General features: G+C 26.4%; 3 protein-coding genes across 6 annotated transcripts; 2 read left to right on the top strand and 1 right to left on the bottom strand.

Moving 5' to 3' along the window:
* The first annotated feature begins 361 nt into the window (after positions 1-361).
* Positions 362-16495, top strand: LOC127282721 (synapse-associated protein of 47 kDa). Of its 3 annotated transcripts, none has more exons than XM_051307172.1 (9): positions 362-704; positions 1793-2005; positions 2120-2205; positions 4125-4246; positions 10991-11128; positions 11321-11460; positions 11889-12034; positions 12892-13065; positions 16281-16495. In XM_051307172.1, exons 1-9 carry the CDS (start codon positions 571-573, stop codon positions 16436-16438), a joined length of 1311 nt encoding a protein of 436 aa, XP_051163129.1. In that variant the 5' UTR covers positions 362-570; the 3' UTR covers positions 16439-16495. The 3 variants fall into 3 exon arrangements, with proteins under 3 accessions (XP_051163129.1, XP_051163123.1, XP_051163137.1); XM_051307166.1 differs by having other exon boundaries at positions 1793-2017; XM_051307180.1 differs by lacking the exon at positions 12892-13065 and having other exon boundaries at positions 1793-2017.
* A 1932-nt stretch (positions 16496-18427) lies between these two features.
* On the top strand, positions 18428-21158 carry LOC127282694 (molybdenum cofactor biosynthesis protein 1). Of its 2 annotated transcripts, XM_051307124.1 has the most exons (9): positions 18428-18724; positions 18816-18896; positions 18972-19089; positions 19168-19335; positions 19414-19640; positions 19709-19933; positions 20002-20236; positions 20311-20358; positions 20441-21158. In XM_051307124.1, the coding sequence occupies exons 2-9, from the start codon at positions 18816-18818 to the stop codon at positions 21094-21096; spliced, it is 1758 nt and encodes a 585-aa protein (XP_051163081.1). In that variant the 5' UTR covers positions 18428-18724; the 3' UTR covers positions 21097-21158. The 2 variants fall into 2 exon arrangements, with proteins under 2 accessions (XP_051163081.1, XP_051163089.1); XM_051307132.1 differs by lacking the exon at positions 18428-18724 and having other exon boundaries at positions 18866-18896; positions 18972-19087.
* Positions 21159-21217: 59 nt separating this feature from the next.
* On the bottom strand, positions 21218-25250 carry LOC127282631 (integrator complex subunit 7). Its single transcript, XM_051307001.1, has 12 exons — positions 24938-25250; positions 24553-24872; positions 24256-24480; positions 23941-24190; positions 23806-23879; positions 23599-23744; positions 23181-23538; positions 22860-23119; positions 22591-22785; positions 22333-22530; positions 21760-22255; positions 21218-21701 (listed from the first exon to the last, which is right to left on the bottom strand). Exons 1-12 carry the CDS (start codon positions 25029-25031, stop codon positions 21444-21446), a joined length of 2874 nt encoding a protein of 957 aa, XP_051162958.1. The 5' UTR covers positions 25032-25250; the 3' UTR covers positions 21218-21443.
* Between the last annotated feature and the right edge of the window lie 26 nt (positions 25251-25276).

Below are 25276 nucleotides of genomic sequence, written 5' to 3'. Positions count from 1 at the left end.
TTTTTTTGTTTTAACGGAAAAAAAAAAATTCCCACTATGTAAAATTCATTCACACATGTTTGTGGCCTAGTGCAAAAAGTAATCGATATATAGGGCGATTAAAGACGACAATTAATTATAAGGGCTGAAAGAGATTTATTATTCATATATTTACGTTGGGAAAAAAAAAAAATTTTTTAAGTAAATTAAAAATATATGTTCATTAAAAATTTTTTTTTTAAATTTGTATTTTTTTTTTTTTGTTATAATATTATGTCTTAACTGGTGAATTTTTTATCAGCCCAACATTCTTTGTAGACACTTTTAGTCGGTTTTTACGCACACATGCATGATAGTGTTGCGCCGAATATGATGCGCAGTAACTGACTGAAATATTTTACGCAGTCTACGATCTCAGAGGGACGAGAGATCGCCTCGTATTACTTATACGGCTTGTCATTACAATTTTATCAGTATCAAGAAAAGGTTTTCAATATAGTTGGAAAAAAAAAAACTAGAAATTCGCCAACATAATACGCGATCGACGTCGAGGTCGCGAATTTACAGTGTTGAGTCCGCGACGTATTCAAAATGTTCTCTGGACTTACAAATCAAGTATCTACCTGGATAGGTAAGAAAGGTGAGGATGACACCGTTATGCCAGAGGAAAAAATTGGATCACCTGGTGCCGGTGGTGATTTAGATGCAGAAAAAAAAGATAACAGGTATTCTTATATAATTTTTTTTTTTTAATTTAAAAAAAAAAGTTTGTCACTTGAAGCTTCGCCTACAAATTTAAATCAATGACGTTTCATAACTTGATTGTAATATGTTTCTTGTTTCTACTCTAATTATCACTTAAATACTATGAAAAATTCAATAACTATTTTACATTTTGTTTATTAACTTTTAAAATTTATAAAAGTTTATTTTTATTATTTTTAAATTTCTATTATATATTTTTTTCCTTTTTTTTTGACATTAATTTCAGTTTTGGAGTAATTTTAAAGATTTTGATTATAATTTACTGTGCATTCAAAAAAAAAAAAAAAAACACTTCTTCACAATTGTATCGATCGGAAACTTGCTGTCAAGGCGCAAGTTTAAATGTAGATTTTGGAAATGAGTTACAAATTTCTACTTGAATTTATTTTTTTAATTTAAATAAATTTTTAAAAAATTAACATTCAAAATTACGAGTAGTACAATAATTGTTAATTTGTTACTAATTATTATTTAATATATTTGAAATTAAATTGGTTGCTTATGATTTTATTTCATGTTTTAGGTTTCTATTTCTTCGTAAATTGAAAAAAAAAAAGAAAAAATGAATCAGATGATTGGTTGTAAAATGTTGGGCAAGATTTAAAGAAAATCGATTGATAGGTCAAGGAAAGATACTGTTCCTAAAAGATTTTACAACCTGTTTTAAATTTTTGACGTATAAAAAATGAATTGAAATTCTAATGCAGATGTTTTTATAACTTTTTCTTTTGTACATTTTTTTTTTTTTGAATGTTTTTATTTATTAAAATTTCAAAATATTTAAATACAATTCAGCGACAATAACACACCGGTAGTGACGTTTAATTAAGAATAATCTGGAAGTAAATGTAACCTTGTCCTTGCACATGTAAGGTTTCACGAGGATTTACACTTAATCTGAGAAAATCATTAATTCTATAATAACATTTCAAAGAAGATAGATCTATTAATTGGTGAAAGAGAACGTAGAATTTATTTAGAAAATAAAAGATGGGATAAAAGTGATTGAAAGAATTTTTTGTTATTTAATTTCTTTTTTAATTATTAGTCAACAGGGTGGCAGTAAACTTGAAATGTTGGCGGGTGTAAAATCGCAGATGACCGGCTGGTTAAGTGGAGGAATTCCTGGTTTAGGTCGCGGTGCAACTGGCCCAAATGAAGGTGAAGTTCCAATGGCAGGCGAGATGAATGATAATGAAGTTGCAAGGGATTCTGCTCAGGGTGCAACAACAGATAATGTAAAAGATGATGATGCAAGCAGGTGGGTTGCTGGGTACGTGCGTTCGACATTTCACGCTACGATACAATAGTTTTAGTAATTCTGCTATAATGAATTTTTTTTACTACTCTATATGATACAATCATCAAATTTTAGTGCCACCGGTAGTGCTGACAGTGGTCCAGCAAGTCTCGAGGGTACGCCAACAGAAGATAAAGATGGACAGCAAGCGTTTGGAGCTGGTGAGTTTATATTTTGATCAGAATTTTTTTTTTTGCTAAAATAAATAGATCTCACAGTAATTTTTTAAATTATTATATATGTTTTTCTATATGAAAAAATCTTTTGTTTTCATAAACCCACGTTTAATTTTTATCTTAACTTGTCAATAATAATAAGTCTAGACCCACTCATTGATATATTTAACTGGTCAATTTATTTTATTCGAAGCTCAACCTCCTACTTACTTGTAAACAATTTTCTCTATTTGTCCATTATGAGGATTTTTTTTTAATTTAAAATTTCACTGAGATCTGTTGATTATAGTTTAAAATTGTTTATTTGTGACGAAGAGTTTAAAAAAATTATTATTAAAAATTGAACCATCTTTGAAAGTGATTCTTTGGGGGTAAGTTTTCTAATTAACTTTATCAATAGGATAAAAGCTGTAATTTAACAAGTCAAGGCGACACGATTCTCGCATCATTATCTGACAAGAAGTTTGTCTTTCGGAAAAGTGATATTTCAAAAATCACAAATTGTGTCAATTTTAGAAAAAAAAAAAATTGAAACTTTTCTTCACTCCAAAAGAAGGAGCTTTTAGTCTATTTTGAAGAAAAATATTTTTGATTAATGTAAATCAACTTTTTTTTTTCTACAAAGAGAAATTCATTATGTAATTTATGATTTATTTCTTCCGCTTTTTTTTATTGAAGAGAAGCTTTTTTCGATTTTGAATTATCATTAAAAATTACGTAAAGTAATTGTAGGATCATCAATAACCATATTTCGAATCAAGTGCGGAGTTTAGCTAACCAGATTCAGAGAGTCAGCAAGCAACCGTCCTTCGCGTCGGTGTATATCTTTCTACGATCAATACAGCACCCCTCTGACTTCTCGCTCAGTTATCAACGACTACATTTTATACATGTGGCCTCATTGGCCTGTTGGCCCTCTTAACTTTTTTTTTTTTTTTTTTTTTTTTTTTTGAACATAGACACCTTCTTCACTTTAACATCCCCCTTTGCCCATTTCCAGAAAAAGGGTCTCTCTCTCTCTCTTTCTTTTTAATACCCAGATCGAAGGTGTTAGCTGTAACTTGCTGATTTATTCTCATCCTTAGGTTCTCCAGTTTCTAGAGTTGCTCTCTAGGGATCTGAAGATAGGAAAATGTTGATGGTTCCCTCTTTGTCTCGAATTGTAGCCTTGATTCATAAGTAAAGTAGATTTTTTTTTCTTTTTTGTAAAAATCGTACTATAAATTTGGAATTCAAATATTAGCTGGATATATATATATATATTTTGAGATGAAAGATTGTTTTAAAATTAAATAACATAAATTTGTGTATGCATATAAAACGAAAAATATGATTTTCTCTTCAAATATTTGGTGTGGTTATAAAATAAACTTGAATTTTCGATGTAAATAATTTTATATAAGAAAAACAAAATAGTATGAAAATTTTTAAATTACATTTTTTAAAAACAACATAAATAGACAATAAATTGAAAATGTCGATGTTTAATGTCAAAGGAAATTTTAAAAAGTCAAATGCATTGACAATTATTTTAGTTTTCAGTGTGTTTTATATTCTTTGAATTATTTGAAATATATTAAATTAAAACTTGTTATATTAAAGAAAAAAAAAAACATAAGCGAATAAAACTTTTCGTTTGAGAGCTAATGTTTGATAAATTATTACTGAATTAATCATAAAGAAGTCTTCAAACTTTTATATATCTTCTGAATTTAAATTGAATTTATTTTCACTGTAGAAGATGATATAAATTTTAAAATCTACTTATAAAAATTTCAATTAAAAAAATTTTATAATATGAATTCTATTTTGTACAACACTTTTCAATGTAAATTAGTAAAAAAAAAAAAAAAAAAAAACAGTTTTCTGGCAATTTTTGTAAATAATTTATTTTTTATTTTCAGTTTCAACAAAAGCTTTGGCAGGAGCGAAGAGTCTTGGTGGATTTTTATACAGTGCAGTAAATAAAGCTGGAAAATCAGTTGTTGAAGCCAGTGCAAAAATCAAGAAGACGGTTGAAGAAAATGTAAGTCATTTATTTTAAACAATATTTAATTTATAATATAGAAATGGCACTTTTTCATCAATGAATTTGTACATCTGTATATTCACAAAGAAAAGCGATTTTCTTTTTTAAAAAAATCATCTTTTATCATTGAATATCAGCAGTAAACATATATATTAATATTTCTTTGAGACCACACGACAAATCTATTTACATGACCCTGAACGTGATCATTCTCCTTTCTCTGCTTCTCAAGTCTAAACTGCAGTGTATGTATATATAGGAGAGAAAGGGAGACGCTTTCGCTGAATCGATTTTTCTCGACACTTTGAAAGAAATTGAAGGACTAACCGCTACCTTTCAACTAAAATGCCTACCTACGATATTCAATTTGTCTCTTAGATCTCATTTTTTTTTCAAGAAACTTCCTCTAAATCGGAACAGAGACTTTGGTCAATTAGATATTCGTATTTTAATTTTTAAAAATGACGAATTCTTTTAGACAAAAAAAAATTGTTTTTAGAAATTCATTTATAATATTAATAAGGGTTTTTGATATTAAACTTGAGTTAAAATTATAAATTTTGTTCTCTTTAACAATCGAGTAATTGTACAAACGTGTTGTACATTCAACGTGTCATATTTAACTTATTGCATTTATGGATTTTCGATACCATTTCTCTCTCTCTCTCTCTCTCTTATTCTCTCTCAATTAACTAAATAAGTTTTCAACGCATTCATGAAACTTGAGTATTTTCCTCATCAAATACGTCTTCTTCCTTTTATCGACAATTGTATATTCATCTAATGGATCAATTTGTTGGAAAACTTGTTCTTATATATAGGGTACATTATAAAGGAAGTTAAAATCAAATTGTTTCGTTCGAAAAAAAACAATTAATAAAGCAAGTTAATTAAGTGAATTTTAGGATGCATCAATTTAATAATAATTTGGAAAATTATCAAAGGACTCCTATAAGGTCAAAATTAACTAAATTTTCAAATTTCAGAAAACAATTTTCTTTACCTTAGTACAATGTTTTATTAGGCGAGAGTTGTTATACAGAAATTGATGGTAGAGTCAACAAGTGGAAAGGGAGAAAACCGCTTTGATCTCTGTTCATAAAGCCAGTAGTCGCAACACTTTATAGTCAGACACCATAGAGCATTACAATTTATTTCAATTTTAAATAATTTTTCTTTTATTTTCTACTTTTTAAATTAATAAAAAAAAAAAAATCTTTTTTTCTCGCATATCTTTCTAATATTTTCCGCACTCACTTTTTTAACGTTAACAAAAGAGAAAAATTGTTTTAACTTGGTAAAAAAAAAATTGTGATTGAAAATTTATTTAGACACCCCAGTTTTTTTTCAACAATTGTCAATAGATATGAAATTTTAAAAGCAATTGTCACTTTTCCTTTTTTAAGAAAGTATTTTTATTTATTTTTATTGATCAGAATTTGAGTTAAATCGAGAATTTGTGCGATAAATAAAAAAATCCTCTCGCACATGAAAATAATGATAAAGTTTTTTTTTAAATATATATATATATATATAGAAGAATTTTTCTAGATAAAAATAGATAAAATTTTTTATTTCTTTTTTTAATTTTTATTATAACTATTTTTGCAGGTATACGTGCGAACAATGATTCTAAGTGACACTAACACGTACAATTTCACACTTACATTATTTTCCAAGGGAATTGTGTTGCGAGTATATAGCTAAAGAATAGGGGCAGTTGGTATTGATCCAAACACCACCCTCCTTATACAGACGCACCCGCAGTCAAGTTTCATACAAGAAGAAGGGTAACCAACACATTGGTGAAATATATATATATATTCTCTATTCGAATATTGAGTATTCGGTAAAATCAACTGATATACTATTACTGATAAAATAGCCAGCACGTCGCAACAATCTCACACTCATGAATCGACAGGAGAGGCAAAACCTTGAACTTCACTTGTCGCTCTTGCTCTTGTTTCATGTCCTAGATCACTTCTCTTCTATATTGCATCTATATAGAATTAACTCCAAAAGCTAATCGTTCATCTATGTGAGAGAGAGAAGATGTTATAATTGTCAGGTATTAGTGCATAATAACAAGGTTTCAGATCACTATTGTCAGCCATCATCATCATCAGAATATCCTATCTGACCCATAAATTTCAGGCTCTATTAATTGTTCATTCATAGTTTGAAGGATGATAAATTAGTGTAAAATTCTGTTAGTTGTTTCTTTAGGTTTACAATTTAAAAAAAAAAAATTAATTTTCCCATTTTATAGGAATAATTCGTAAAATGTAAATATTTTTTTTTTTCAATGTAATTTTCCGTCATTACGACACACCTTACTTGAAAATAGAAAGAGAGAGAAATATATAAGTGAGACATTGAACGAGTAATCAGCTTTGAACCTTGACCTTCTTAGGGCATGTAAGTCTGCGTACCTTGTAGTGACATTCCCATTGAAATATTGATTATACGTATTATTTTCAGTTTAATTTTTTCTCTCGATAAATTTCTATTGTATTATTTCTTCTATTAGTTCTTGATTTTTCATTTTAGGTATAGTTCAGTCTTTCATAATTTACAAAGTATTGAAAAATTAATTTTTTTTTTTCTTTCACCGATATTTTAAAATTCAAACTTTTTTTTTTCATGCACTACACAAACACGTAGGTACACAATCAGGTAAATTATATTCTTTAATACAATTGCAGAGAAAATTTCAAAAATGAAATTTTTGCTTAATAAAGAATTTCTTTTTTATGATAGTATTTTTGCTGAGAAATTTTTATAGCTTTTTTTTTTTTTTAAATTACGCAATATTATTATAAAGACACAAGAAATTCCATCTCTGAAAATACAAATGTTTTTACGACAAACGAAAACATATTCTCATAAACCAAGGATAAACATTTCATGTTTGAGTTATTCAGCAACTATTTATAATTCTCCTCTTTCTCTCTCTCTTGTACTACATATTTTACGTGAAAGAATAGCAAAACAAATATTCTTATTTAGGTGTTAAAATATTATTTTTACTCTAACTTGAATGAATGAAAAAAGTTTAAAATTATGAAAAAAAAATTTCGTTAATCAATTGTACGATAAATTTTCCTTTTTGCAAGAAAGTAAATAGTAGTTTAGAATAAAAAAAATCTTCACTAAGAATTGAAAATCTTGAAAGATTTCCCTTAGCTTAATTTCCGAGGGAAATTCAATTATTTTATGTCGAGGGCAATTTTCTAGTAAGTTTAATAGCATGCTACAGACTCAAGGCAACTATTTTAATTGACTACTAATCTTATTCATAATGAAGCTTGTATAAAAAAAATAAAACAGAAACAAATTTTTTTTTTCTTAATTGGATAAAAAAAAAAAAAAAAATTTACACTGAAAAAATATTGAATCTATAGAATTTTATTATTTATTTACAAAACGATCCGAAAGGTAAATGTAATTTATTTTATGTGTGACAGCTTTGGAATTTTTATTTCAAAAAGCAAATATTAAATTAAATTTTCTTTTAAACGGAGATATTTGAATAATAACTTTTTTTTCAAAAATTTTATTTATTTTGTTTATTTAATCTTTTTAAAAGTCTTTTATTGAGAGAAATACATATTGTTATAAAACTAATATGATTGAATTTAATATATGCGTGATAAGGGTATATGATATTTATTGTCACCATGAAACCCTTGCGTGCTTCTCACTTTGCATATTACAAAATGATTTAATAATGAACGTCGAATATAGAGGTCATAGTATTTATTATTATTTTTTCTGAAATTTTTTTTTTAAAATTGCATTTTTATAAAGAATTATTTGATTATTTTGTTGTTTTTATTTTAGAATTTTTTTTTTTTTGTTATTTATAGAGAAAAATTTTATTATTATAAAATAATTTTTTAGATTAAAAAAATTTAGATCTCTTATTTTTTTTAATATAGGTTTTTTTTAAATCATTTTTATTTTCTAATATTTTTTTTTATGTTTATTTATTATAGTATAATAATAAAATAAATTAATTTTACGGAATTTCTAAAATCCTACATGTCATGAATTTCACATTTAAAAGTTAGACTCTTCAGTCTAAGTTGTTGGAAATGTTGTTAAAATTTGTTTTGATAAATTAAATTATGCGACATAGGTATGTGATGAGTTTTCTATTAAAATGTTGCTCTTGGCGTTGCTCAACTTTTGTACAATTCATAAGTTAGATCGAGAAGGTATATTTTTTTTTGTGTATGATTCTTTTGCAAAAAAGTACGTTTGATACTTGAAAAAAATAAAATATGTAGGAATCTGGAGAGAGAGAGAGAAAAAAAGGATATTTTAGAGTAAACCGAGTTTTTTCATTTTTTTTTTTTTTTTTTGTCGCGAAGGTTATTTCAGTGGGGGGATGAAACTGCTTGGCGTCACGACCATCATTTAGGTCAGAATAAACTTTGACCTACATTTTCGTGAAGGTGCAAACGTATGCAAAAAAAAAAATTTTTTACTCAGATTAGTTCTAATAAAAAGATCATTATCCCGCCTAATTTCTCAAAATTTGTCTGTATTTAAAAAACAAAATATATTTTTTTAAATTTTCTATTTATCTATCATTTGTGAGTAGAAAAAAATGCCTATTTCAATGGATTTATTAACTTTTAGAAATTTTTTTTTTACTGACAAAAATATAAGTAATAATATCCTTTTTCTGTTGGAGAGTTGTGGCTGGAAATTTGTTCGTGTGTTTTAAGCTTTTAATTATAAAACTCTTTTTAATTCGTTATAGAGAGGTATTTTTATATTTCGAAGGAAAATTCGAATATTGTTTCTGCCTTTTGGTATTAACAATGAATTTCTACTGCAGCAATCAATTTTTTTGCTGTCACTGCAAACATTTTTTTTTTTTTTTTCCCAACTGTCGACATATGAGTCTCTAGGGGGATTTTTTCCTATTTCCAAGACTTGTTTTCCACCTGGAGTATAATAAAATGATTCACGTTAAATGCATACGAAATATTTTGATTCATGAAATGTTATTCGATTTGAATGTCAAGTAAAATTTTATTTATTACATATGAGATAATATTTTATATTTATTATTTTCTTGTTCTCTGTTTTATTTTAATATAATTTTTTAAAAAAAAAAGTTATATCAATTTCTGCTAATGCAAATAATTTTAATAACTCACAAAATTGAATTTTGATTTCAAAAAGCTTATTAGCTATTTACGCTTATTAGAGATTTTTTAAAACATATATTTTTTTTTTTTGCTGTGCATAGATATTTCAATTGCCTTCTGTATTTGATGTATTTGCACATCTCACAACGATCCTATTGACCGAGTTGTTTTCTTTGAAAAGCCAATGCCAATCGAATTATATAATTCTTTAAATATATTCTACTTTCTTTTCCTCGTATTATGCAGTTTTAGATCACAATATATTTAAAAAATACACCGTTTTTTTAATTTTAATATCAAAAAAGTATTTTTTTTTAGTTAATTAGGGTCGTTAAGATCGTTGTAAATAAATAAACTTAAAAATTTCATCCCTTTTGATAAATATTTTTAGCTTCAACTAGAGGAGGATATACGTGAGGTAAGATGAATAAAGAAAAATGAATTTTTTTTTTTTCTTAAATGAAAAAAGAGATTTTTGAGAAAGGAACTGCAAACCTTTTCTCGTTAGTCGTATAAGTGAAACAATTTATTTTTAAGTATGTTTCAAAATTTTTTTTTAACTTCATAGAATTAAATATTTAAAGAAAAAAATTATTTTCAGCTAAAAATATCATTTTTTAAATCAAAATCTAGAGCAAAGATGTGATGCTATGTATATAACACTGTTGAAATAAATTTCAATTTTTTTGAAGAACAAAAAAACAAGTTTTAAATTAATATTAAATAGAATTTTAAAAATGAAATTCTAATAAATGTGCTATTCTGATATTAAGTCAAATAAAAGTCAGTTTTTGGCACACTGTTCATGGATCAATAGCCTTGCTACTTACACGGCAGTCACATTTTATATTTTTTCCACTTTTATTGTATCAAATGTGATTTGAATAATAATTAATAAAAAAAAAAAAACTTAAATGTTTTTTTAATAATAAAAAGTAATTGAATAAAATCTAAACTGTAAAAATACTGAAACTTTTTTTTAAATTAATAAAGATTTTTTATTTTGCAAAAAAAAATTAATAAAGCCTTCTGTTATATTTTTTTAGATTATTGATTAGAGAGTCTTATTACTCTATGATAGAAACTTAACGACTCTTTCAATAAAAAAAAAGAAAGAAAAACCTATAATGAAATATAATAATCTCTTCAAATATAATATATATACTTTAAAAATTATTATCTTTGCTCTTTATAATGAGTTAACATGGATTTTTTTTTTTTAATGAAACAAAAGATCTTTTCTCAATGAATATGAGAGTCGAAGCATATCATGTAATATTGAAAACTGGTTGTCGATAAAGGCCAAAGCTCTTTGCCCTATAGAGACCAGAATAATATTTTTATTCTGAAATGTATACAGAAATAAATCAAATTTGTTCACAAATATAGAAGGCACATTTTCAATTTCCATTTATATTTTTCTTTAAAAAAAAAAAAAGTTCTTTAAAAAACAATATTAATCATTTATTAGATTTCACATAATGGATTAAAAATCTATAAGATAAAAAAGTGCCATTTCTTTTTTAGATTTAAGAATTTTTATTATATTATATTTTCTTATTTTTCTATATAGAGACTGATAGCTGAGTTAAACAAAGAACAAGATGCTTTTATCGCTGCCAAACCAAGTGAAAAAGGTGAAGCTGTTGCTCCATGGGTGGGTGCACCAAATGAAGATGCATTACGTGATGAATGCTTAGCCCTATCAACCGTAAGTAATTTTTTTATTATTATTATTTTAAGGTGCTAGTGTAAAAAAAAGGTAAGAATTTTTTATTATTTCAATTTTTTTTTTTAAATAATTTTTCATAGAATTGAATTACATTGCAAATTTTAAATTTAATTGAAAAAGTTTGAGAAGTGCATTATTATCTCAAAGTTAAAAGTAATTATTTTATCGCAGGATAAACGTAATTTTGTGAGAGCACCACCTCCAGGGGTTGAATTTACATGGGATTTTGAGGCTGTTCAGCCAATGGCACAAGCAACTCTTGCCTTAGACCCTAATTTGGAACAAATGAGGTTCGAGCTGGTTCCAAAAGTGTAAGTGCCATTTTTGCAAAATTTCTTCTACCAATTTTAATTAATAAATTTAATTTTTTTTTAATTTTCTAATGATATTAAAATTTATTAAAAAGTTTAATATAATTTAGTTTTCTAATTTAAATTAAAAGTTATTTTTAAAATAAATATGAAAATATTATTTATTTTTTGAGAAGAAAAAGAAATTCTTGTTTTCAATAAGGGACTAGTTTTTGAAATGACATAAAACAATTTCTAAAGAGAAACTCTTGGGAAATAAACAAGATGTCAAAAAATTTTTTTGATATCCGAGAAAAATAAAGTTAAACTCCCAATAGATATTCGCAATTTTTTTTTTTATTGAATGCAATATCAATTTTGAAAGTTTTTTTTTTTTAATTTGAATTTTTTTTTTGTATGAAAATAGTAATTATTTTTTTTGTTTACAGCATATCAGAAGAAAACTTTTGGCGTAATTACTTTTATCGAGTATCACTTCTTCGACAAAGTCATGAACTTAATGCTATGGCGAGCCAAGCAGAAAGTAATCCCTCTCAAAATCTTACATCTACTGGTAGCATCGACCAAACTCAAGGTAACATTTAAATTTTTTTTATAATAAAATTTATTTGCATCAATATTGCTGTTGAGGAAAAGAAGGAAAATATTCACGCTACTTAAAATAGAAATGTAGTGCACAGTATTGTGTATGTATTTTTTTTTAGATATTATTTACAGATCACCACAAGTGCAAAATTAATTTGCCTTTTTTTCCGTTTTTATTCAATTTTAAAAAATTAACTAAAATACAAAAAAATTTAAAGTTTAAAAAAAAAATTGTTTTAAACTAACGAATTATACATCGTGCATTGAAAAATTGTTTTCCACGAGGATAAAAAGAGATCTTTTCATTGTTAACTATAATGATAAATAATGTATCTTGTGAGTTTATTTTCAAAGAGCAAGGCTTTTAAGGGTAAAATTATACTTGCTAATGTAGGTGATCTTTTTCTTTATAATGGCTTTATTTGAGAAGAAAAGCTTTTTTGACCGCGTCTTATAATTATAATTCTTATTTTTTAAAAAAAAGCCAAAGCTTTATTGTAGTTTGAATATTTTTAGTTTATTAATTAATTATTTAAATGTAAATGCATCTAGTGAGCATGAATTTTTCCAATTATCCACGCACACATTTTTATGTAGATTTTCGATTTTTAATTATTTTCAAAAGCTAAAATTAAATTATCTAAGAAATTATAATACGTGGTTAAAAATATATTTTTCCCATTAGGTGTCATAATTTCTTTTTTAATTCTCTAATATATAATGTAAAATTTTCTAAATTTAATTCTTTTTCTATTTTAAAACCTAATGGAAAAAATAATTTAAAGTATGTATATGAGAAAAAAAAAACCATTCTACTTAGCCGTGTAAGTATTATCTGACAAACAGTTCAAGTGACAACTGCTCAAGGAACGACTGGAGTGGATTCATCAACAAAATATTTAACAACAACTGCAGATTCACCGAGCCATGAATTTGTTTCTGATAGTGTTCAAGCTTCAGATACAGATATTCAAGAAGTAAGGGAAGGCATGAAAAAATTAGGGATGCAAACACTAAAAGGTCAGTATTTGTTATCAAACAACGCCAGAAATGACAACACAATGGTATAATAGTAATAAATTGAATCTAATTTAAGCAAAATTCAATTTAATATTTAAAATTATATTTTGTTTATAAAAATTGCTATTTTTAATATAGTAATTAAAATTGAATTTTGCTTATAGAAAAAAAGAGAGAAAAGTTTTGGATTGACAATCAGAAAAATATAAATATTAAATTCTTTTTACTTTAGAAATGTTCAATAATTAATAAATAAATAGTTAATTTTTTCTGACGATCCAAGATTTTCTATATATAAATATTAAAATGAAAAAAGTTAATCATAATATCATGGACGAGTGTTTGTGAGTATTTTAAAATTTCAGCACTTTATATTATACACAGCCTGAAATTAAATTATTGTGAATTACACACGTACCCTCGATGTTTTTTTTTCTTTGTTGTGAAATAGTAGGGGCATTGTGTGAAGATTTTGTTCGCTTTAGATTTGTTTATGCTTTCTTGACGTCTTTTTAGTTTTTAAAAAAAAACCTCACTACACAAATAGTTCCTTCGTATTACAGAAAAAATTTTTTTTTTAAGAAGTAAAGAAGAAAATTAAAAAAGGAAAAAAAAAATATTCTTCCTCGAATGATTTCGATTGCTCGAGAAAAAATATTTTACATTTCTTCGCTTCTGGTTAAAAGAGTTTATTGTTAGTAAATTTTTATCAGAGGCATAGAAACGAGTATTTAGATTTTGGTTCATCGTTAAAAAAAAAAAAAAAAAAAATTCCATTTTTTACAAAAATCTTCTATTTTGTCAACAGCCTAAAAGAAGAGGAGAATCCCGTGTACCATTATCCAAAGCACAGTCCTCTTCTTCTTCTCTTCGAAACAACATCGTTTTAGCGATTATCGAATTTTATTTTGCACTTATTTCCTCAGCTAGTCCCATTCTCTTTTGTTATATTATTTTTCTTATTTGCTCTCGGATTTTCATTTAAATATTATTTATTATTTATCATCGATATAAATTCGTGATTATTGTTTTTGAATTTATTTATTTTTTACTCTCATTTTACGATTGTGACACGATCGGGTCAGTCGGATGAGGTCGCAAAAGTTAGATAAAAAAAAAAAAAATGAATTTTAGGACCTTCTTAATTAGTCGAAAATTCGGATTTTGACGTTCAGGATTAATTATATAATATTTACAATGTTAGAAAATACACATTTTTAGCCACGAGTGCTGCATTTAATAATAACATAAATAATAGTAAATAATAATAATAAAAATAATAATAATAATAATAATAATAATAATTAATGGAAGAATAATCATTATTCGAAAGCACGCGCCGCATCAATAAGGAATAAAAGAAAAAAAAAGAAAATTACATTTGACTATCTGTCCGTCTGTCTGTCATCTATACTTATCTTGTCACTTTATTCTCTCCGTGTTGTAAAAGTTGTAAAAATATAATACCGAAGATTATTATATATAAAAAAAAATAAAAGAACAAACTATAAACTTAGAATATTAAATTCGTTGAATGACAATACGTGTTTACGGGATAATAAATGTCACGATTGTATATTTAAATAGACTTCGTGCGCGAAGATCGACAAAAAATATCAATGCTGGCTATAATAATAATATTATTATTAAAAAACAACGCTCGGTTTTGTCGAAAAATAATCGCATTTTTACACTTTGAACAAAATAAAATGCCAAAGAGTATTTTTTTTGTTTTTTGAACTGCTTTGAGCATGTTCTTAAAATTAATTTCCCAAAAAAAAAAACCGTTCCATATTATTTTTTTGAATTCAATTTTTTAGGATTGCTAATAGTGGATAATATAAAATTTTTACTGGCTCAAAAAATCTATTTTAACATTTTCCGGTTAAAAATCATAATAATATGTAAAAAAAGAAATAATAATAATTGTTTTATAATTATATTATAAAGGGATATTTTTTTGAGTCAGTAAAAATTTGAGAGAATTATTAAATGTCGAGAGTTTATCGTTATCGTTAAAATAAAGACGAGTTAACATTTAAATAATCACAAGGGAGAAAGGTATATAGTGTGAGGAAGAAACTGCAGGCCTATATCTATTTCATAAAGAAAAAAAAAATAGAAAAATAATAATTCGCGCGCAGGACGTGCTTGCATTTATAGCAATTATTTAATGAAAAAAGAAAAAAAAAAAAACTTTAATATAACGGTGCAATAATTGATTTATATATAATGAGCTAAAAAAGTTTGCAGTTCTTGTGTCAAAATGTTTTCTTGCTCTTTTAAATTTATTAAAAAAAAGCCGCTTTTTTTCATAAATTACAAAAAAAATTCACAGAAAAATAAAAATTAGATCAATCGGGAGATTTGCACGGAATGAATTTTATATTCTTTTTAACGATTTGAATTATTTTTTATATGCTTATTTTCTTTTTTTTTTTTTGGAAAAAGGCCAAAAAATCAGATAAATTTTTTTTTGCATATTTACATTATTAAAAAAATAATAATGGGAATATTTTTGAAATTTTTTTTATTTTTGTCATTTCGTTGCAATGTCTCGCGTTTTCTGAAATTTCATCATGACTCGTGTTATTCCTCTTGATATTATCTTTCTCAATGAACAGTCAATTATTAATCGTTGTTAATCTGTGATTCGATGGATATATCCAAGAGTTTGTGCGTTCAGGCGATTTTGCTTTTAAACGTAGTTGTGCTGAATATTTATTATCAAGTAGATAAAAAAAAAGTGAGGTCTCTATGTTTGAGTTGCAAAAGCAAAAATCAACAAAAGAAAAAAAGAATTGTTGGATCCATTCAGTTTGTAAATATTTTTTTTTTTTCTCGAAAACATGAATAATTTTTCTTATCATTTAAGAGAATTTCTAAATTTTACCAACAATTCTTTCCTGAATCGATTTTAAGATTGAAGTTTTTGGTCTTTTGCGTGTCGCTTCTCGTTTTTCGTCATATATATTTCTTTTTTTTTTTTGGCAGTTTATTTCGTTTCTTAATTTGAGTTGCATTAACTAGCGAACATTCATCCTCTACATTGCCACAAAACACAAAAATTGCACAACATACATTCGTACACAGAGAAATAAATAAAAAAAAAAAAAAAAAAATTAGAAAAAAGATACACACATACACACGTCCAGTGGTCCTCTGGAAAACAAAAAAAAAAAAAAAACTTCAACGCTACTTGTGACTCTCCGCAGAAGAAGATTGGGAACGAGAATTGGAAGCTGAACTCAAGGATTTCGAAGTTGTTCCAGGCCAGGGAAAGAATCAATCATCGACAGCAACGAATTCTGGAAAAGACGATTGGGAAGAGCAGATTGATGATCTTCTTGGAGATGAGGAAGATCTCAAGTAAAAAAAAAAAATAAAAAGAACTCGAGAAAAATATATCAAATATTAATTTTTAAGATCTATTGGTTAATGACTGATCATTATTATAAATTATACGACATTCCAAAATTCAAGATTCCTACAAAATAATTCCTAGAAAAAAAAAATTTGAAATAACTTTTTAATATATGAAATTATTTTGTAAGAATAATGAAACTGGATATTAATTCGTTGTATGCATTTTTATTGGCTGTGTATGTTGATTATTTTTTTCATTTTTTTTTGAGTGAAAATTGTTTTAAGTTTCTCAGCTATAAGGCGAAAGTGATTGTGTATTAATCAAGGGTTCACGCTGGACATTGATCGCACAAATACCTTTATAGAATTTAAAACAAACAAAAAGTCTTGAAATGAAACAAATTTGACAATAAGGTTTTCAATACATTTTTTTTTTCATTTTCAAACATTCCATATTCAAAGTTTTGTCAAACGTCTACAAAAAAAAAAATATTCAAAATTGTATATATAAATTATTTTAAAATGCAATCAGAAATGAAAACTTAAAAAATTGTCAAGTTTTTTTTCAGTTTTTTGTATAGGAAATATCGATGTCTGCATTTTTTTTCGTGGGTAGCAAAAATGACTTCTTAATTATATGCAAATATCTCGAGTCTCTGTGACGTGTTTGTGTGGATCATATAAAGAAAATCATTATACTGAACAGTGTATTTTATGTGTACACGTATGTAGAAAATAGCAATCATGTCGGGTATCCTGGCAAGAAAAAAAAAAAAAAGAAAAAAAATACATAATATTAAGAAGCAAAGCCCAATTCATTTGAAAAAAAAACAATGTTCAGCTTTTGCGTATAATAATTAAAACTCTGATTCTAGAGTTATTGTCAAATTAGTCATTTGGCTAATTATTATGTAATAATCGTGGCTTTCGACTTGTAGCATTTCTTCTGAAATGGAAAGAAATCAGAGGAATTGTTTATTTAGTTTTTTTTTTTTTTTTTTTTTTTGCATTTAATTTCCTCTCGTGAGACTTCCAAGCCAAAGAATGTCACCCGAGCTGAATTATATATAGAATAATAGAAACGATTAGTTTATTTAAAAGAGATGTAATTTGGCGACAGCACATTATAAAAAATATACGTCCTTTTGATAAAAAAAAAAAGGAAAGCATTTTCTTTTTATCAAAAGTACGAATATTGGGATTTCTTGTATAAGTTCACCTTCCATTTGTAGCGTTTTTATTATTACATAAATAGAAGAAATAATTATTCATAGTTGTAGATGTGTTTTTCGGGCCTAAAAGTCATAATTATTGGATATTATATAAACATCGTGCTCGAAATGGTACTTTTAAATGTATGGATTTTTTAAATTTTTAACAGATACAGCCATAAGGGAGGTGAACTTAAAGATTCCCTCTCCTTTCCTCGAAAAGCAAAATAAAAATAAAAAAAAGGCTTCGTGTATCATGAAATAGAAATTATATTCTACAGTGCAATGCATCCACTCAAATCTATTCATAATTACACGATACTTATGTATACATATAAATAATAAATAAAAAATATATATGTTGTTGACTCGATTGAAAGTATGATAATATATATATATATATAAATTTAAGTATTACTGAGTATATATATATATATATAAATAATTAATGAAGCATTAAATTGAAATAATAATATGAAATTAATTACGTAATCGCGATATCGGTCGTGTACCTCATGAAAAAATAAAAAAAAAAAAAAAAACAATACTCTAACAATAAAAAACGTATTTTTTGTTGTTGTTATTATTTACCACACACCTAATTTATCAAATTTTACCTAATTACAAGAAAAAGATTTATAATTAATACTTTAATAATAGATTAAATTTTCATAAACATTTTTATTTTTAAATTTTCAAATTTTTGAATAAAATAAGACGGGAGTGCCAACCTAAAATATTGAAACTACAAAAACTAAAAATTCCTATACATTTCTAATTGTTCTAATAACATAACCTATAATAATATATTATATAACAAGTATGTAAAAACAAGATAAAAGTACATTTATTCTATTAAAAGACTATTATTAATCAGATGTCAACGATAAATAGGATTAAAATAATTTAGTTATAGTTATTCAAAAAAAAGGATAGAAAATGTCAATGGAGTGTTATGATTTAAAAACACGTGTTCAGTGTGTCACGTGTTAATTTTAATTTATTATTATCAATAATTCTAATTTATACATTTAAAGAGGAAATGTTTATTTTCTGCGCCATAAGCCTAATACGAATATAAGGTGAGTCATAAAAGCGATATCAGTGTAATTATTAAAAAATACTTCTTGAATTCATCTCTCTAATTGTTTTTTTTTTACTCTCATTCAACAGATGTTTCGATCAATTTTTAGTTTTAAAAAATTTACAATATGTACTTCAGAATTTGCCACAGTCGCTAACATATCACCAAGAGTAAGAATACTTTTTTAATTATAAATATATTATTATTCAAATTTTGTATTATGATGATTGATTTTTTGTTTCTAGATTCAAGAATTTAGAGAAAAATTAAAAGAAAATGTTGAACAAAATATGTTGAATGATTCTTTTGGTCGACATCACGATTATTTAAGAATATCATTGACAGAACGCTGTAATCTTCGGTGTAATATAAATTTTTAAAAAAATTAATTTTTTAATAAATGTGTAGGTATAATAATTTAATTTTCAAAATTAATTTCAGGTTTATATTGTATGCCAGCTGAAGGTATTAAACTTTCTTCTAATGATAAAATTCTTACAACTGATGAAATACTTCAAATAGCAGATATTTTCATTGAAGAGGGTGTGAAAAAAATTCGTTTAACAGGAGGCGAGCCTACAGTTCGTAAAGATATTGTCGATATTATTGGTAAATATAATTTAATATTTTTTTAAATAAATTATTAAAAAGAGTAAAAGTATTATAATTATTTTTTTTCTTTTTCAGCTGGATTGAAGCAATTTGAAGGTTTAAAGAGTATTGCAATGACAACAAATGGTTTAACATTAACACGTCAGCTTCCATCACTTCAAAGAGCTGGTTTAGATTGTCTAAATATTTCACTGGATACACTCAAAGAGAGTCGATTTGAGAAATTTTCACGAAGACGTGGTTGGAATAGAGTAATAGCCGCTATTGATTTGGCAGTTCAATTAGGATATAAGCCAGTTAAAGTAAATAATTTAAACAAAATGTGAAATTAATAATTGTCAATATTTTTTAATTGATATTTTATATTCAGATAAATTGCGTCATAATGAGAGGATTCAATGAAGATGAATTAGTGGATTTTGTAAATTTTACTAAACATAAACCAGTGGATGTTCGATTTATTGAGTATATGCCATTTTTTGGAAATGAATGGAAGGAAAATAAAATGGTTTCATTTAATGAAATGCTGACAATTATTAAAAAAGAGTTTCCTGAACTTGAGAAAATTTCCGATAAACCAAATGATACTTCAAAGGTAATTCATGAAATTTTCTTTTATTTTTTTTCAATTTAGAATTTTTTATTTAAAAATTATTATTTTAGGCTTTCAAAGTTCAGGGTTTTCAAGGACAAATTGGATTTATCACATCAATGAGTGAAAATTTTTGTTCATCGTGTAATCGATTAAGAATTACAGCTGACGGAAGTTTGAAAGTTTGTTTATTTGAAGGAAAAGGTGAAGTTTCATTACGTGATGCTATTCGAAATTGTATGTCGAAAAATGATTTGAAAGAATTAATAAAATCAACTGTTCTTCAAAAGAAAAAACAACATGCTGGTAAAATAAATTAAATAAATTTTTAAAGTATAAAATCGTTTAAAAATTGAATTGAAAATTAATATTTTTTTCAGGAATGTTTAATTTGAGCAAAATGGAAAATCGGCCAATGATTCTCATCGGTGGTTAATTAAATATATATTGATTTGAATTACCACTCGAAAATCAATTGCTAATATTGATATACCTCATTTATTTTTGCAGCTTTTATAAGAAGACAACTTTGGAAGAATAATAAGAAAGCGCATAATAAAAAAATAATAGACAAATCATTTATTGATAAATTAGAATATAATAATATCAAATTTCATAATGAAATTTTCAAAAAGCCTTTCCTAGATTTTTGCACGAGGAATTATTCAACTTTATCACATATTGATAAAAATGGAAAATTTAATATGGTTGATGTGGGATCTAAAGAGATAACTAAACGAATTGCTAAAGCTCAAGGATTTATTTACATTGGTCCAACGATATGTAAATTAATAAATGAAAATAATATAAAAAAGGGAAATGTATTGGCAATTGCACAATTAGCGGGTATAATGGCTACAAAAAGAACATCTGATTTAATTCCCCTTTGTCATTCATTGTCAATAACTTATGCGAACGTATGGTTAAAATTAAATGAAGAAAAAGAAGGAATTGAAATTTTATCTGAGGTCAGATGCACAGGAAAAACAGGAGTTGAAATGGAAGCACTAACAGCAGTGAGCGTTGCTGCTCTTACAATTTATGATATGTGTAAAGCAGCTGCACCGCCAGATACCATGAAAATATCAGGAATTGAATTGATCTCAAAAACCGGAGGTAAAAAAGATTTTATTAAAGAAAATTCTAATAGGGAATCTCAAAATTGAATTGTTATTAAGTGTTATATATTTTTTATATGAAGTTATAAATTTATAATTATATAAAAGAACTGAAAGAAATTGTTTTTATTAAATCGTTTTTTTTTTTTATAGAATTTGTAAATTGTAATTAGATGTATAAAAATTTGTATTAATTCAAAACTTGTATAATGCACAAGTTAAATTTCATTTTCATATACATTCCATTTTATTGTATGTAAATATTTTATATGAATAAAATGTTCTTTTCTTAATCTTAAAAACTAAAAATTTAGTTTCATTGTCGATTCTATTATAAATTATATCTATACATATTTTCATTTAATGATAATTTATACCTTTAATCCAAAATGAAATCAAGGTATTTTTCGTTTTGCTGATGGTTCCTCGTGAACTCGAACTTGAAGTGTTGAACGTGGTCCACATTTCCAAATATTACCACTTTTGTCAATTAAACTTGCACTCGCTGTTACTTGATAATTACCACCACCACCTGAATTACTTGTACAACTATTTACATTTGCAACAGGACTACCAAGTGATAATAAAAATTCACAAGCAAAGAAATCTCTATGTGGTATTACTGTTTGTTGCAACTCATTGATATTTGAATCCTAAAAAATTTTTAAATTCAATAATGAAATTAATTAAATTAAAAAAATATTTCAATACCTTTTGATCTGAATTAATTTTCGATGGTGGCGTCGATGATATTGAAATACGAACAGCGCTGACTGAACGAAACAAATATGGTTTTGGTCCATGTCTCAATACACCTTCAACTTTTAATGCCAATTGACTTCCCTGTGGAACAGAAACTGGTTCACCTAAAACTCGTGGTTGTGGCGATACTGATAATTTAACACTCGTCATTTGTAATGACTGGAAAAAATAACGTGGTATTGGCAGTCTCATTTTTCCCCCCGCCAATAATGACACTTGTGATATAAGACAATTTACTCTTAAATGTGTTATTCCTGCAACATCATTTATTTCATTTGACGGTGCCAATTGTCGTAATTTTGAACAACATCGAGAAAGTTGTCGCATTTCAACCGTACTGCCAAAATTAAATTCACCTTCATTCGATTGATAAATATTAAATACTGTTGGTTTTCCACAAACACGTTCGACACTATTTGCCATTAATTGACACATATCTTGAAGACTGTATAAAATAATTAAGAAAAATATTTCTGATCAACAATTAAAATTAAAATACATAATTAGGAAAAAAAAGGATACGCTCTAATATTATCAAGAGATTCCGGATCAGCATCAAAAGCAGATTCATAAAGTTTTTGATAATTTTCAGCACAGGTTTTAAATTCTTTAACCGATTTTCTAAGCTGAAATGTAACACGACCATATCTTTGAAGATCGTCTTTTATTGTTAAAGCTTCATGACCAGCGATTGCATACGGAGGCGCAGTGCACAAACATCTAGAAAATAAAAATTATTATAATACTTAAAATTAAATTATCTATTTCAAATTTTCTTACCTGCAAGCATGTAGAAGTTGTACCAAAGCTTGAAGAAATTCACAACGAAGTTTTGCATATTCGCTACGAAAATGAAGACTTCGAAGAGGTGTACTCGCTGCTTTTAAAGAAGCACAAGCACTTGAATAGCGTGAAATTGCACCGTTTAATTTTTCCACAATACCACTTTTTGATTCATTTTCTTTAATATCCACCCTGATTACAAAAGAAAAGACTTTTTAATAAAAATTCGATAGTAAATAAAAAATATATAATAGAAAAATACAAACATTAAATGAGCTTCGGCATTTGTCACAAGTTCCAATCCAGAAAGCCAAAAATGTAATTGTTCCGATGCAACGGCTTCTTTTAATTCTTTAAAAATACGTGTCGCAATTTCATGATGTCCATATCTTGCAGCACTGCGACCAATTCGATATTTTGTCCATCCATCCACATTTTTTATGACATTTTCTATTTCCTCTAAACATTCGACATTCCACTCGTGACCACACGCGATTATTTGAAAAAGAATCGTACAAAGCATTGACTGGAAATTAAAAATAAATATATAATCTAACTTTCTGATGAAAAAAGAAAAAAAAAATTACCTTTATATGAACGTGAGTAGTTTGTCTCAATTTCAACAAAATATCCGGAAGTAGCGGAAGAAGAATATTTTCCCCGAGACTTCCAATTGCACCTAATGCCTCACACAATGCAATTGTTTGATTATCACTTTGTCGATTTTCTGAATTTTCACTAATCAAAGTAGAACCAATTGCATCGACAAATTCAGGACAATGATTACGTTGTGCTTGACAAAGTTTCACAGTTGAGTGTAAACAAACTTTTAATTGATATAAATATTTATCATCGAGTGCCAATAGCATAATCAAAGATTCAAGGCAAGAAATTACTTCCTCTATTCTTGAAAGTGCAGTTGAATCTTGCAAATCTTCTTCATAGCTGAAAAAAGGGAATTAGTCAAAAATTTTGAATAAAAAGTAAAGTTTTTTTTTTTCTTACCAATAGCAAGCAATTCTAGCGAGAATTGTCACAGCTTTGACAGCAACAATAGGATCCGGAGAATAACAAGCATTTAGACAGAGTGCTAATAATGGACTATCTTCCAGTCTATTCGCATCACAAGTTATAGCACTTTGACTTAAAACCTAAAATTTTTATAATTATAATTTTCTAAATAAAATAATTGAACATTTTTAAATAATTTACCTCGATTACATCTAAAGTTCGAACCAAAAGATCAGAATTTGCTGTTCCTTCTTGTAAAAGTATTGTTGTACTATCTATAAAAATAACAAAAATTATTTTTTATTTAGTGGGACAAATTTCAAATATTTTACCTACCGACTAAATTTGTCAAAGCGCCTTGTGGCCAAAGATGTGCTCCTTTTTGAGCCAACGAATGCAATTGATGAAGAGCATGTCTTTTAATCGATACTCGTGGATCATCGTGTAAATATTGTAAGAGTAAAGCCACTTGGCCAGGAACATCAATTAATGTTGCAGATGCTAAAGTTGTTAATGCACTAAGTGTTACTCTAACAAATTCAACTGCTGGATAACTTCCCAATAATTCCATACATAATTCATTTACCTGGAATTAAATAATTGTTTATTATTAATTTATTTATCAATAAAATAAAGTAAAGAAAAACTTACCATTGAAGCTGTAGAAGTATCGTGATGCATATATTGTAAAATTGGTATAAGTTGCAATTTCATTGACGCCGGAGTTGCTTGTCCTCTAATCATGTCAGATATTTTACTGCACATTGAAACAGCAAATAATTTTGATTGTGCAGCAAACATTTGTGCTGCATAAATTGCAGCTTCAACTTCAACTGAATCATGAGAATCAAGAGATCTTCGAATACTATGATGAACCTAAAAAAAAAATAAAAAAAACATTTATCAATAAAATATAAATTAAAATTTATTTTACTTTAAAATTCAAACCTGTTGGCGTTCAGGAATAATGCCAGCGATACTGCCTAAAGTTCGAAGAGTTAATGCTCTGGCAACAGGATCATTTGAATGAATAACACTGTATATTCGTCTAACAAATTCATCAACATTTAATATTTTATCTAAATGTTTTTCACTTTGTTGACAGACTCTTAAAACCCAAACACGTAAGAAATTACTTCCCATACGAAATACATCGGCCAATTTCAAAAGAAGGGAATTTATCAAAATTGGAAATGGATATTTTTCAAAAAGTCTGGGAAAACGTACAATTGCTTCACATTGTTCTCCAATTTTATTGGAACGTAATCCTGGGAAAAAAGAGATATTATGTACACAAAAATTAGAGGTTAGGAATTTTAATAGATTTTTATACCTTTATCAAGTTCAATAAGAGCTGAATTTGCATCTTGCTCTGGTTCTCCAATACCCGAATCATTAAATGCATTCATTCGCATTCCGATCATCATGATAAAATAATTAAAAACCCTTCTATAATATAAATAAGGGCCGTTTAGTACATCGGCACAAGTCTAAAGGATCTAAAGTAATTTATAACTATTACTTATCAATAGGTAATTCATTATTTTCCTTTTAAAATATATAATTAGGTAATAAATTATTTTAATACTATTCTAACTATAAATTTTTAAAAGATATAAAAAACTTAGTAGAGCAAGTAATAAACATTTTCTTTTTAATTTTGTCGTCTGCT

Source organism: Leptopilina boulardi, unplaced genomic scaffold, assembly GCF_019393585.1.
Source record: "Leptopilina boulardi isolate dan_hultmark-lab unplaced genomic scaffold, ZJU_Lbou_2.1 LbouV2_114, whole genome shotgun sequence".
Classification (NCBI taxonomy): Eukaryota; Metazoa; Arthropoda; class Insecta; order Hymenoptera; family Figitidae; genus Leptopilina; species Leptopilina boulardi.
Note: the sequence above shows the minus strand (reverse complement) of the source record. Positions and strands in the feature narration are given on the sequence as shown.

Bases quoted from the DNA above. Each gene is read 5' to 3' on its own strand.
- LOC127282721 (XM_051307166.1), top strand. From the start codon at position 571: ATGTTCTCTGGACTTACAAATCAAGTATCTACCTGGATAGGTAAGAAA. The intron at 4,247-10,990 runs GTAAGTCATTTA...TTTTCTATATAG, and splicing joins AGAAGACGGTTGAAGAAAAT to AGACTGATAGCTGAGTTAAA. The intron at 11,129-11,320 runs GTAAGTAATTTT...ATTTTATCGCAG, and splicing joins AATGCTTAGCCCTATCAACC to GATAAACGTAATTTTGTGAG.
- LOC127282694 (XM_051307124.1), top strand. From the start codon at position 18,816: ATGTTTCGATCAATTTTTAGTTTTAAAAAATTTACAATATGTACTTCA. The intron at 19,934-20,001 runs GTAATTCATGAA...TTATTATTTTAG, and splicing joins AACCAAATGATACTTCAAAG to GCTTTCAAAGTTCAGGGTTT. The intron at 20,359-20,440 runs GTGGTTAATTAA...TTATTTTTGCAG, and splicing joins TCGGCCAATGATTCTCATCG to CTTTTATAAGAAGACAACTT.
- LOC127282631 (XM_051307001.1), bottom strand. From the start codon at position 25,031: ATGATGATCGGAATGCGAATGAATGCATTTAATGATTCGGGTATTGGA. The intron at 23,539-23,598 runs GTAAGAAAAAAA...CCCTTTTTTCAG, and splicing joins GCTAGAATTGCTTGCTATTG to CTATGAAGAAGATTTGCAAG. The intron at 22,786-22,859 runs GTTTGTATTTTT...TTTTGTAATCAG, and splicing joins AATGCCGAAGCTCATTTAAT to GGTGGATATTAAAGAAAATG.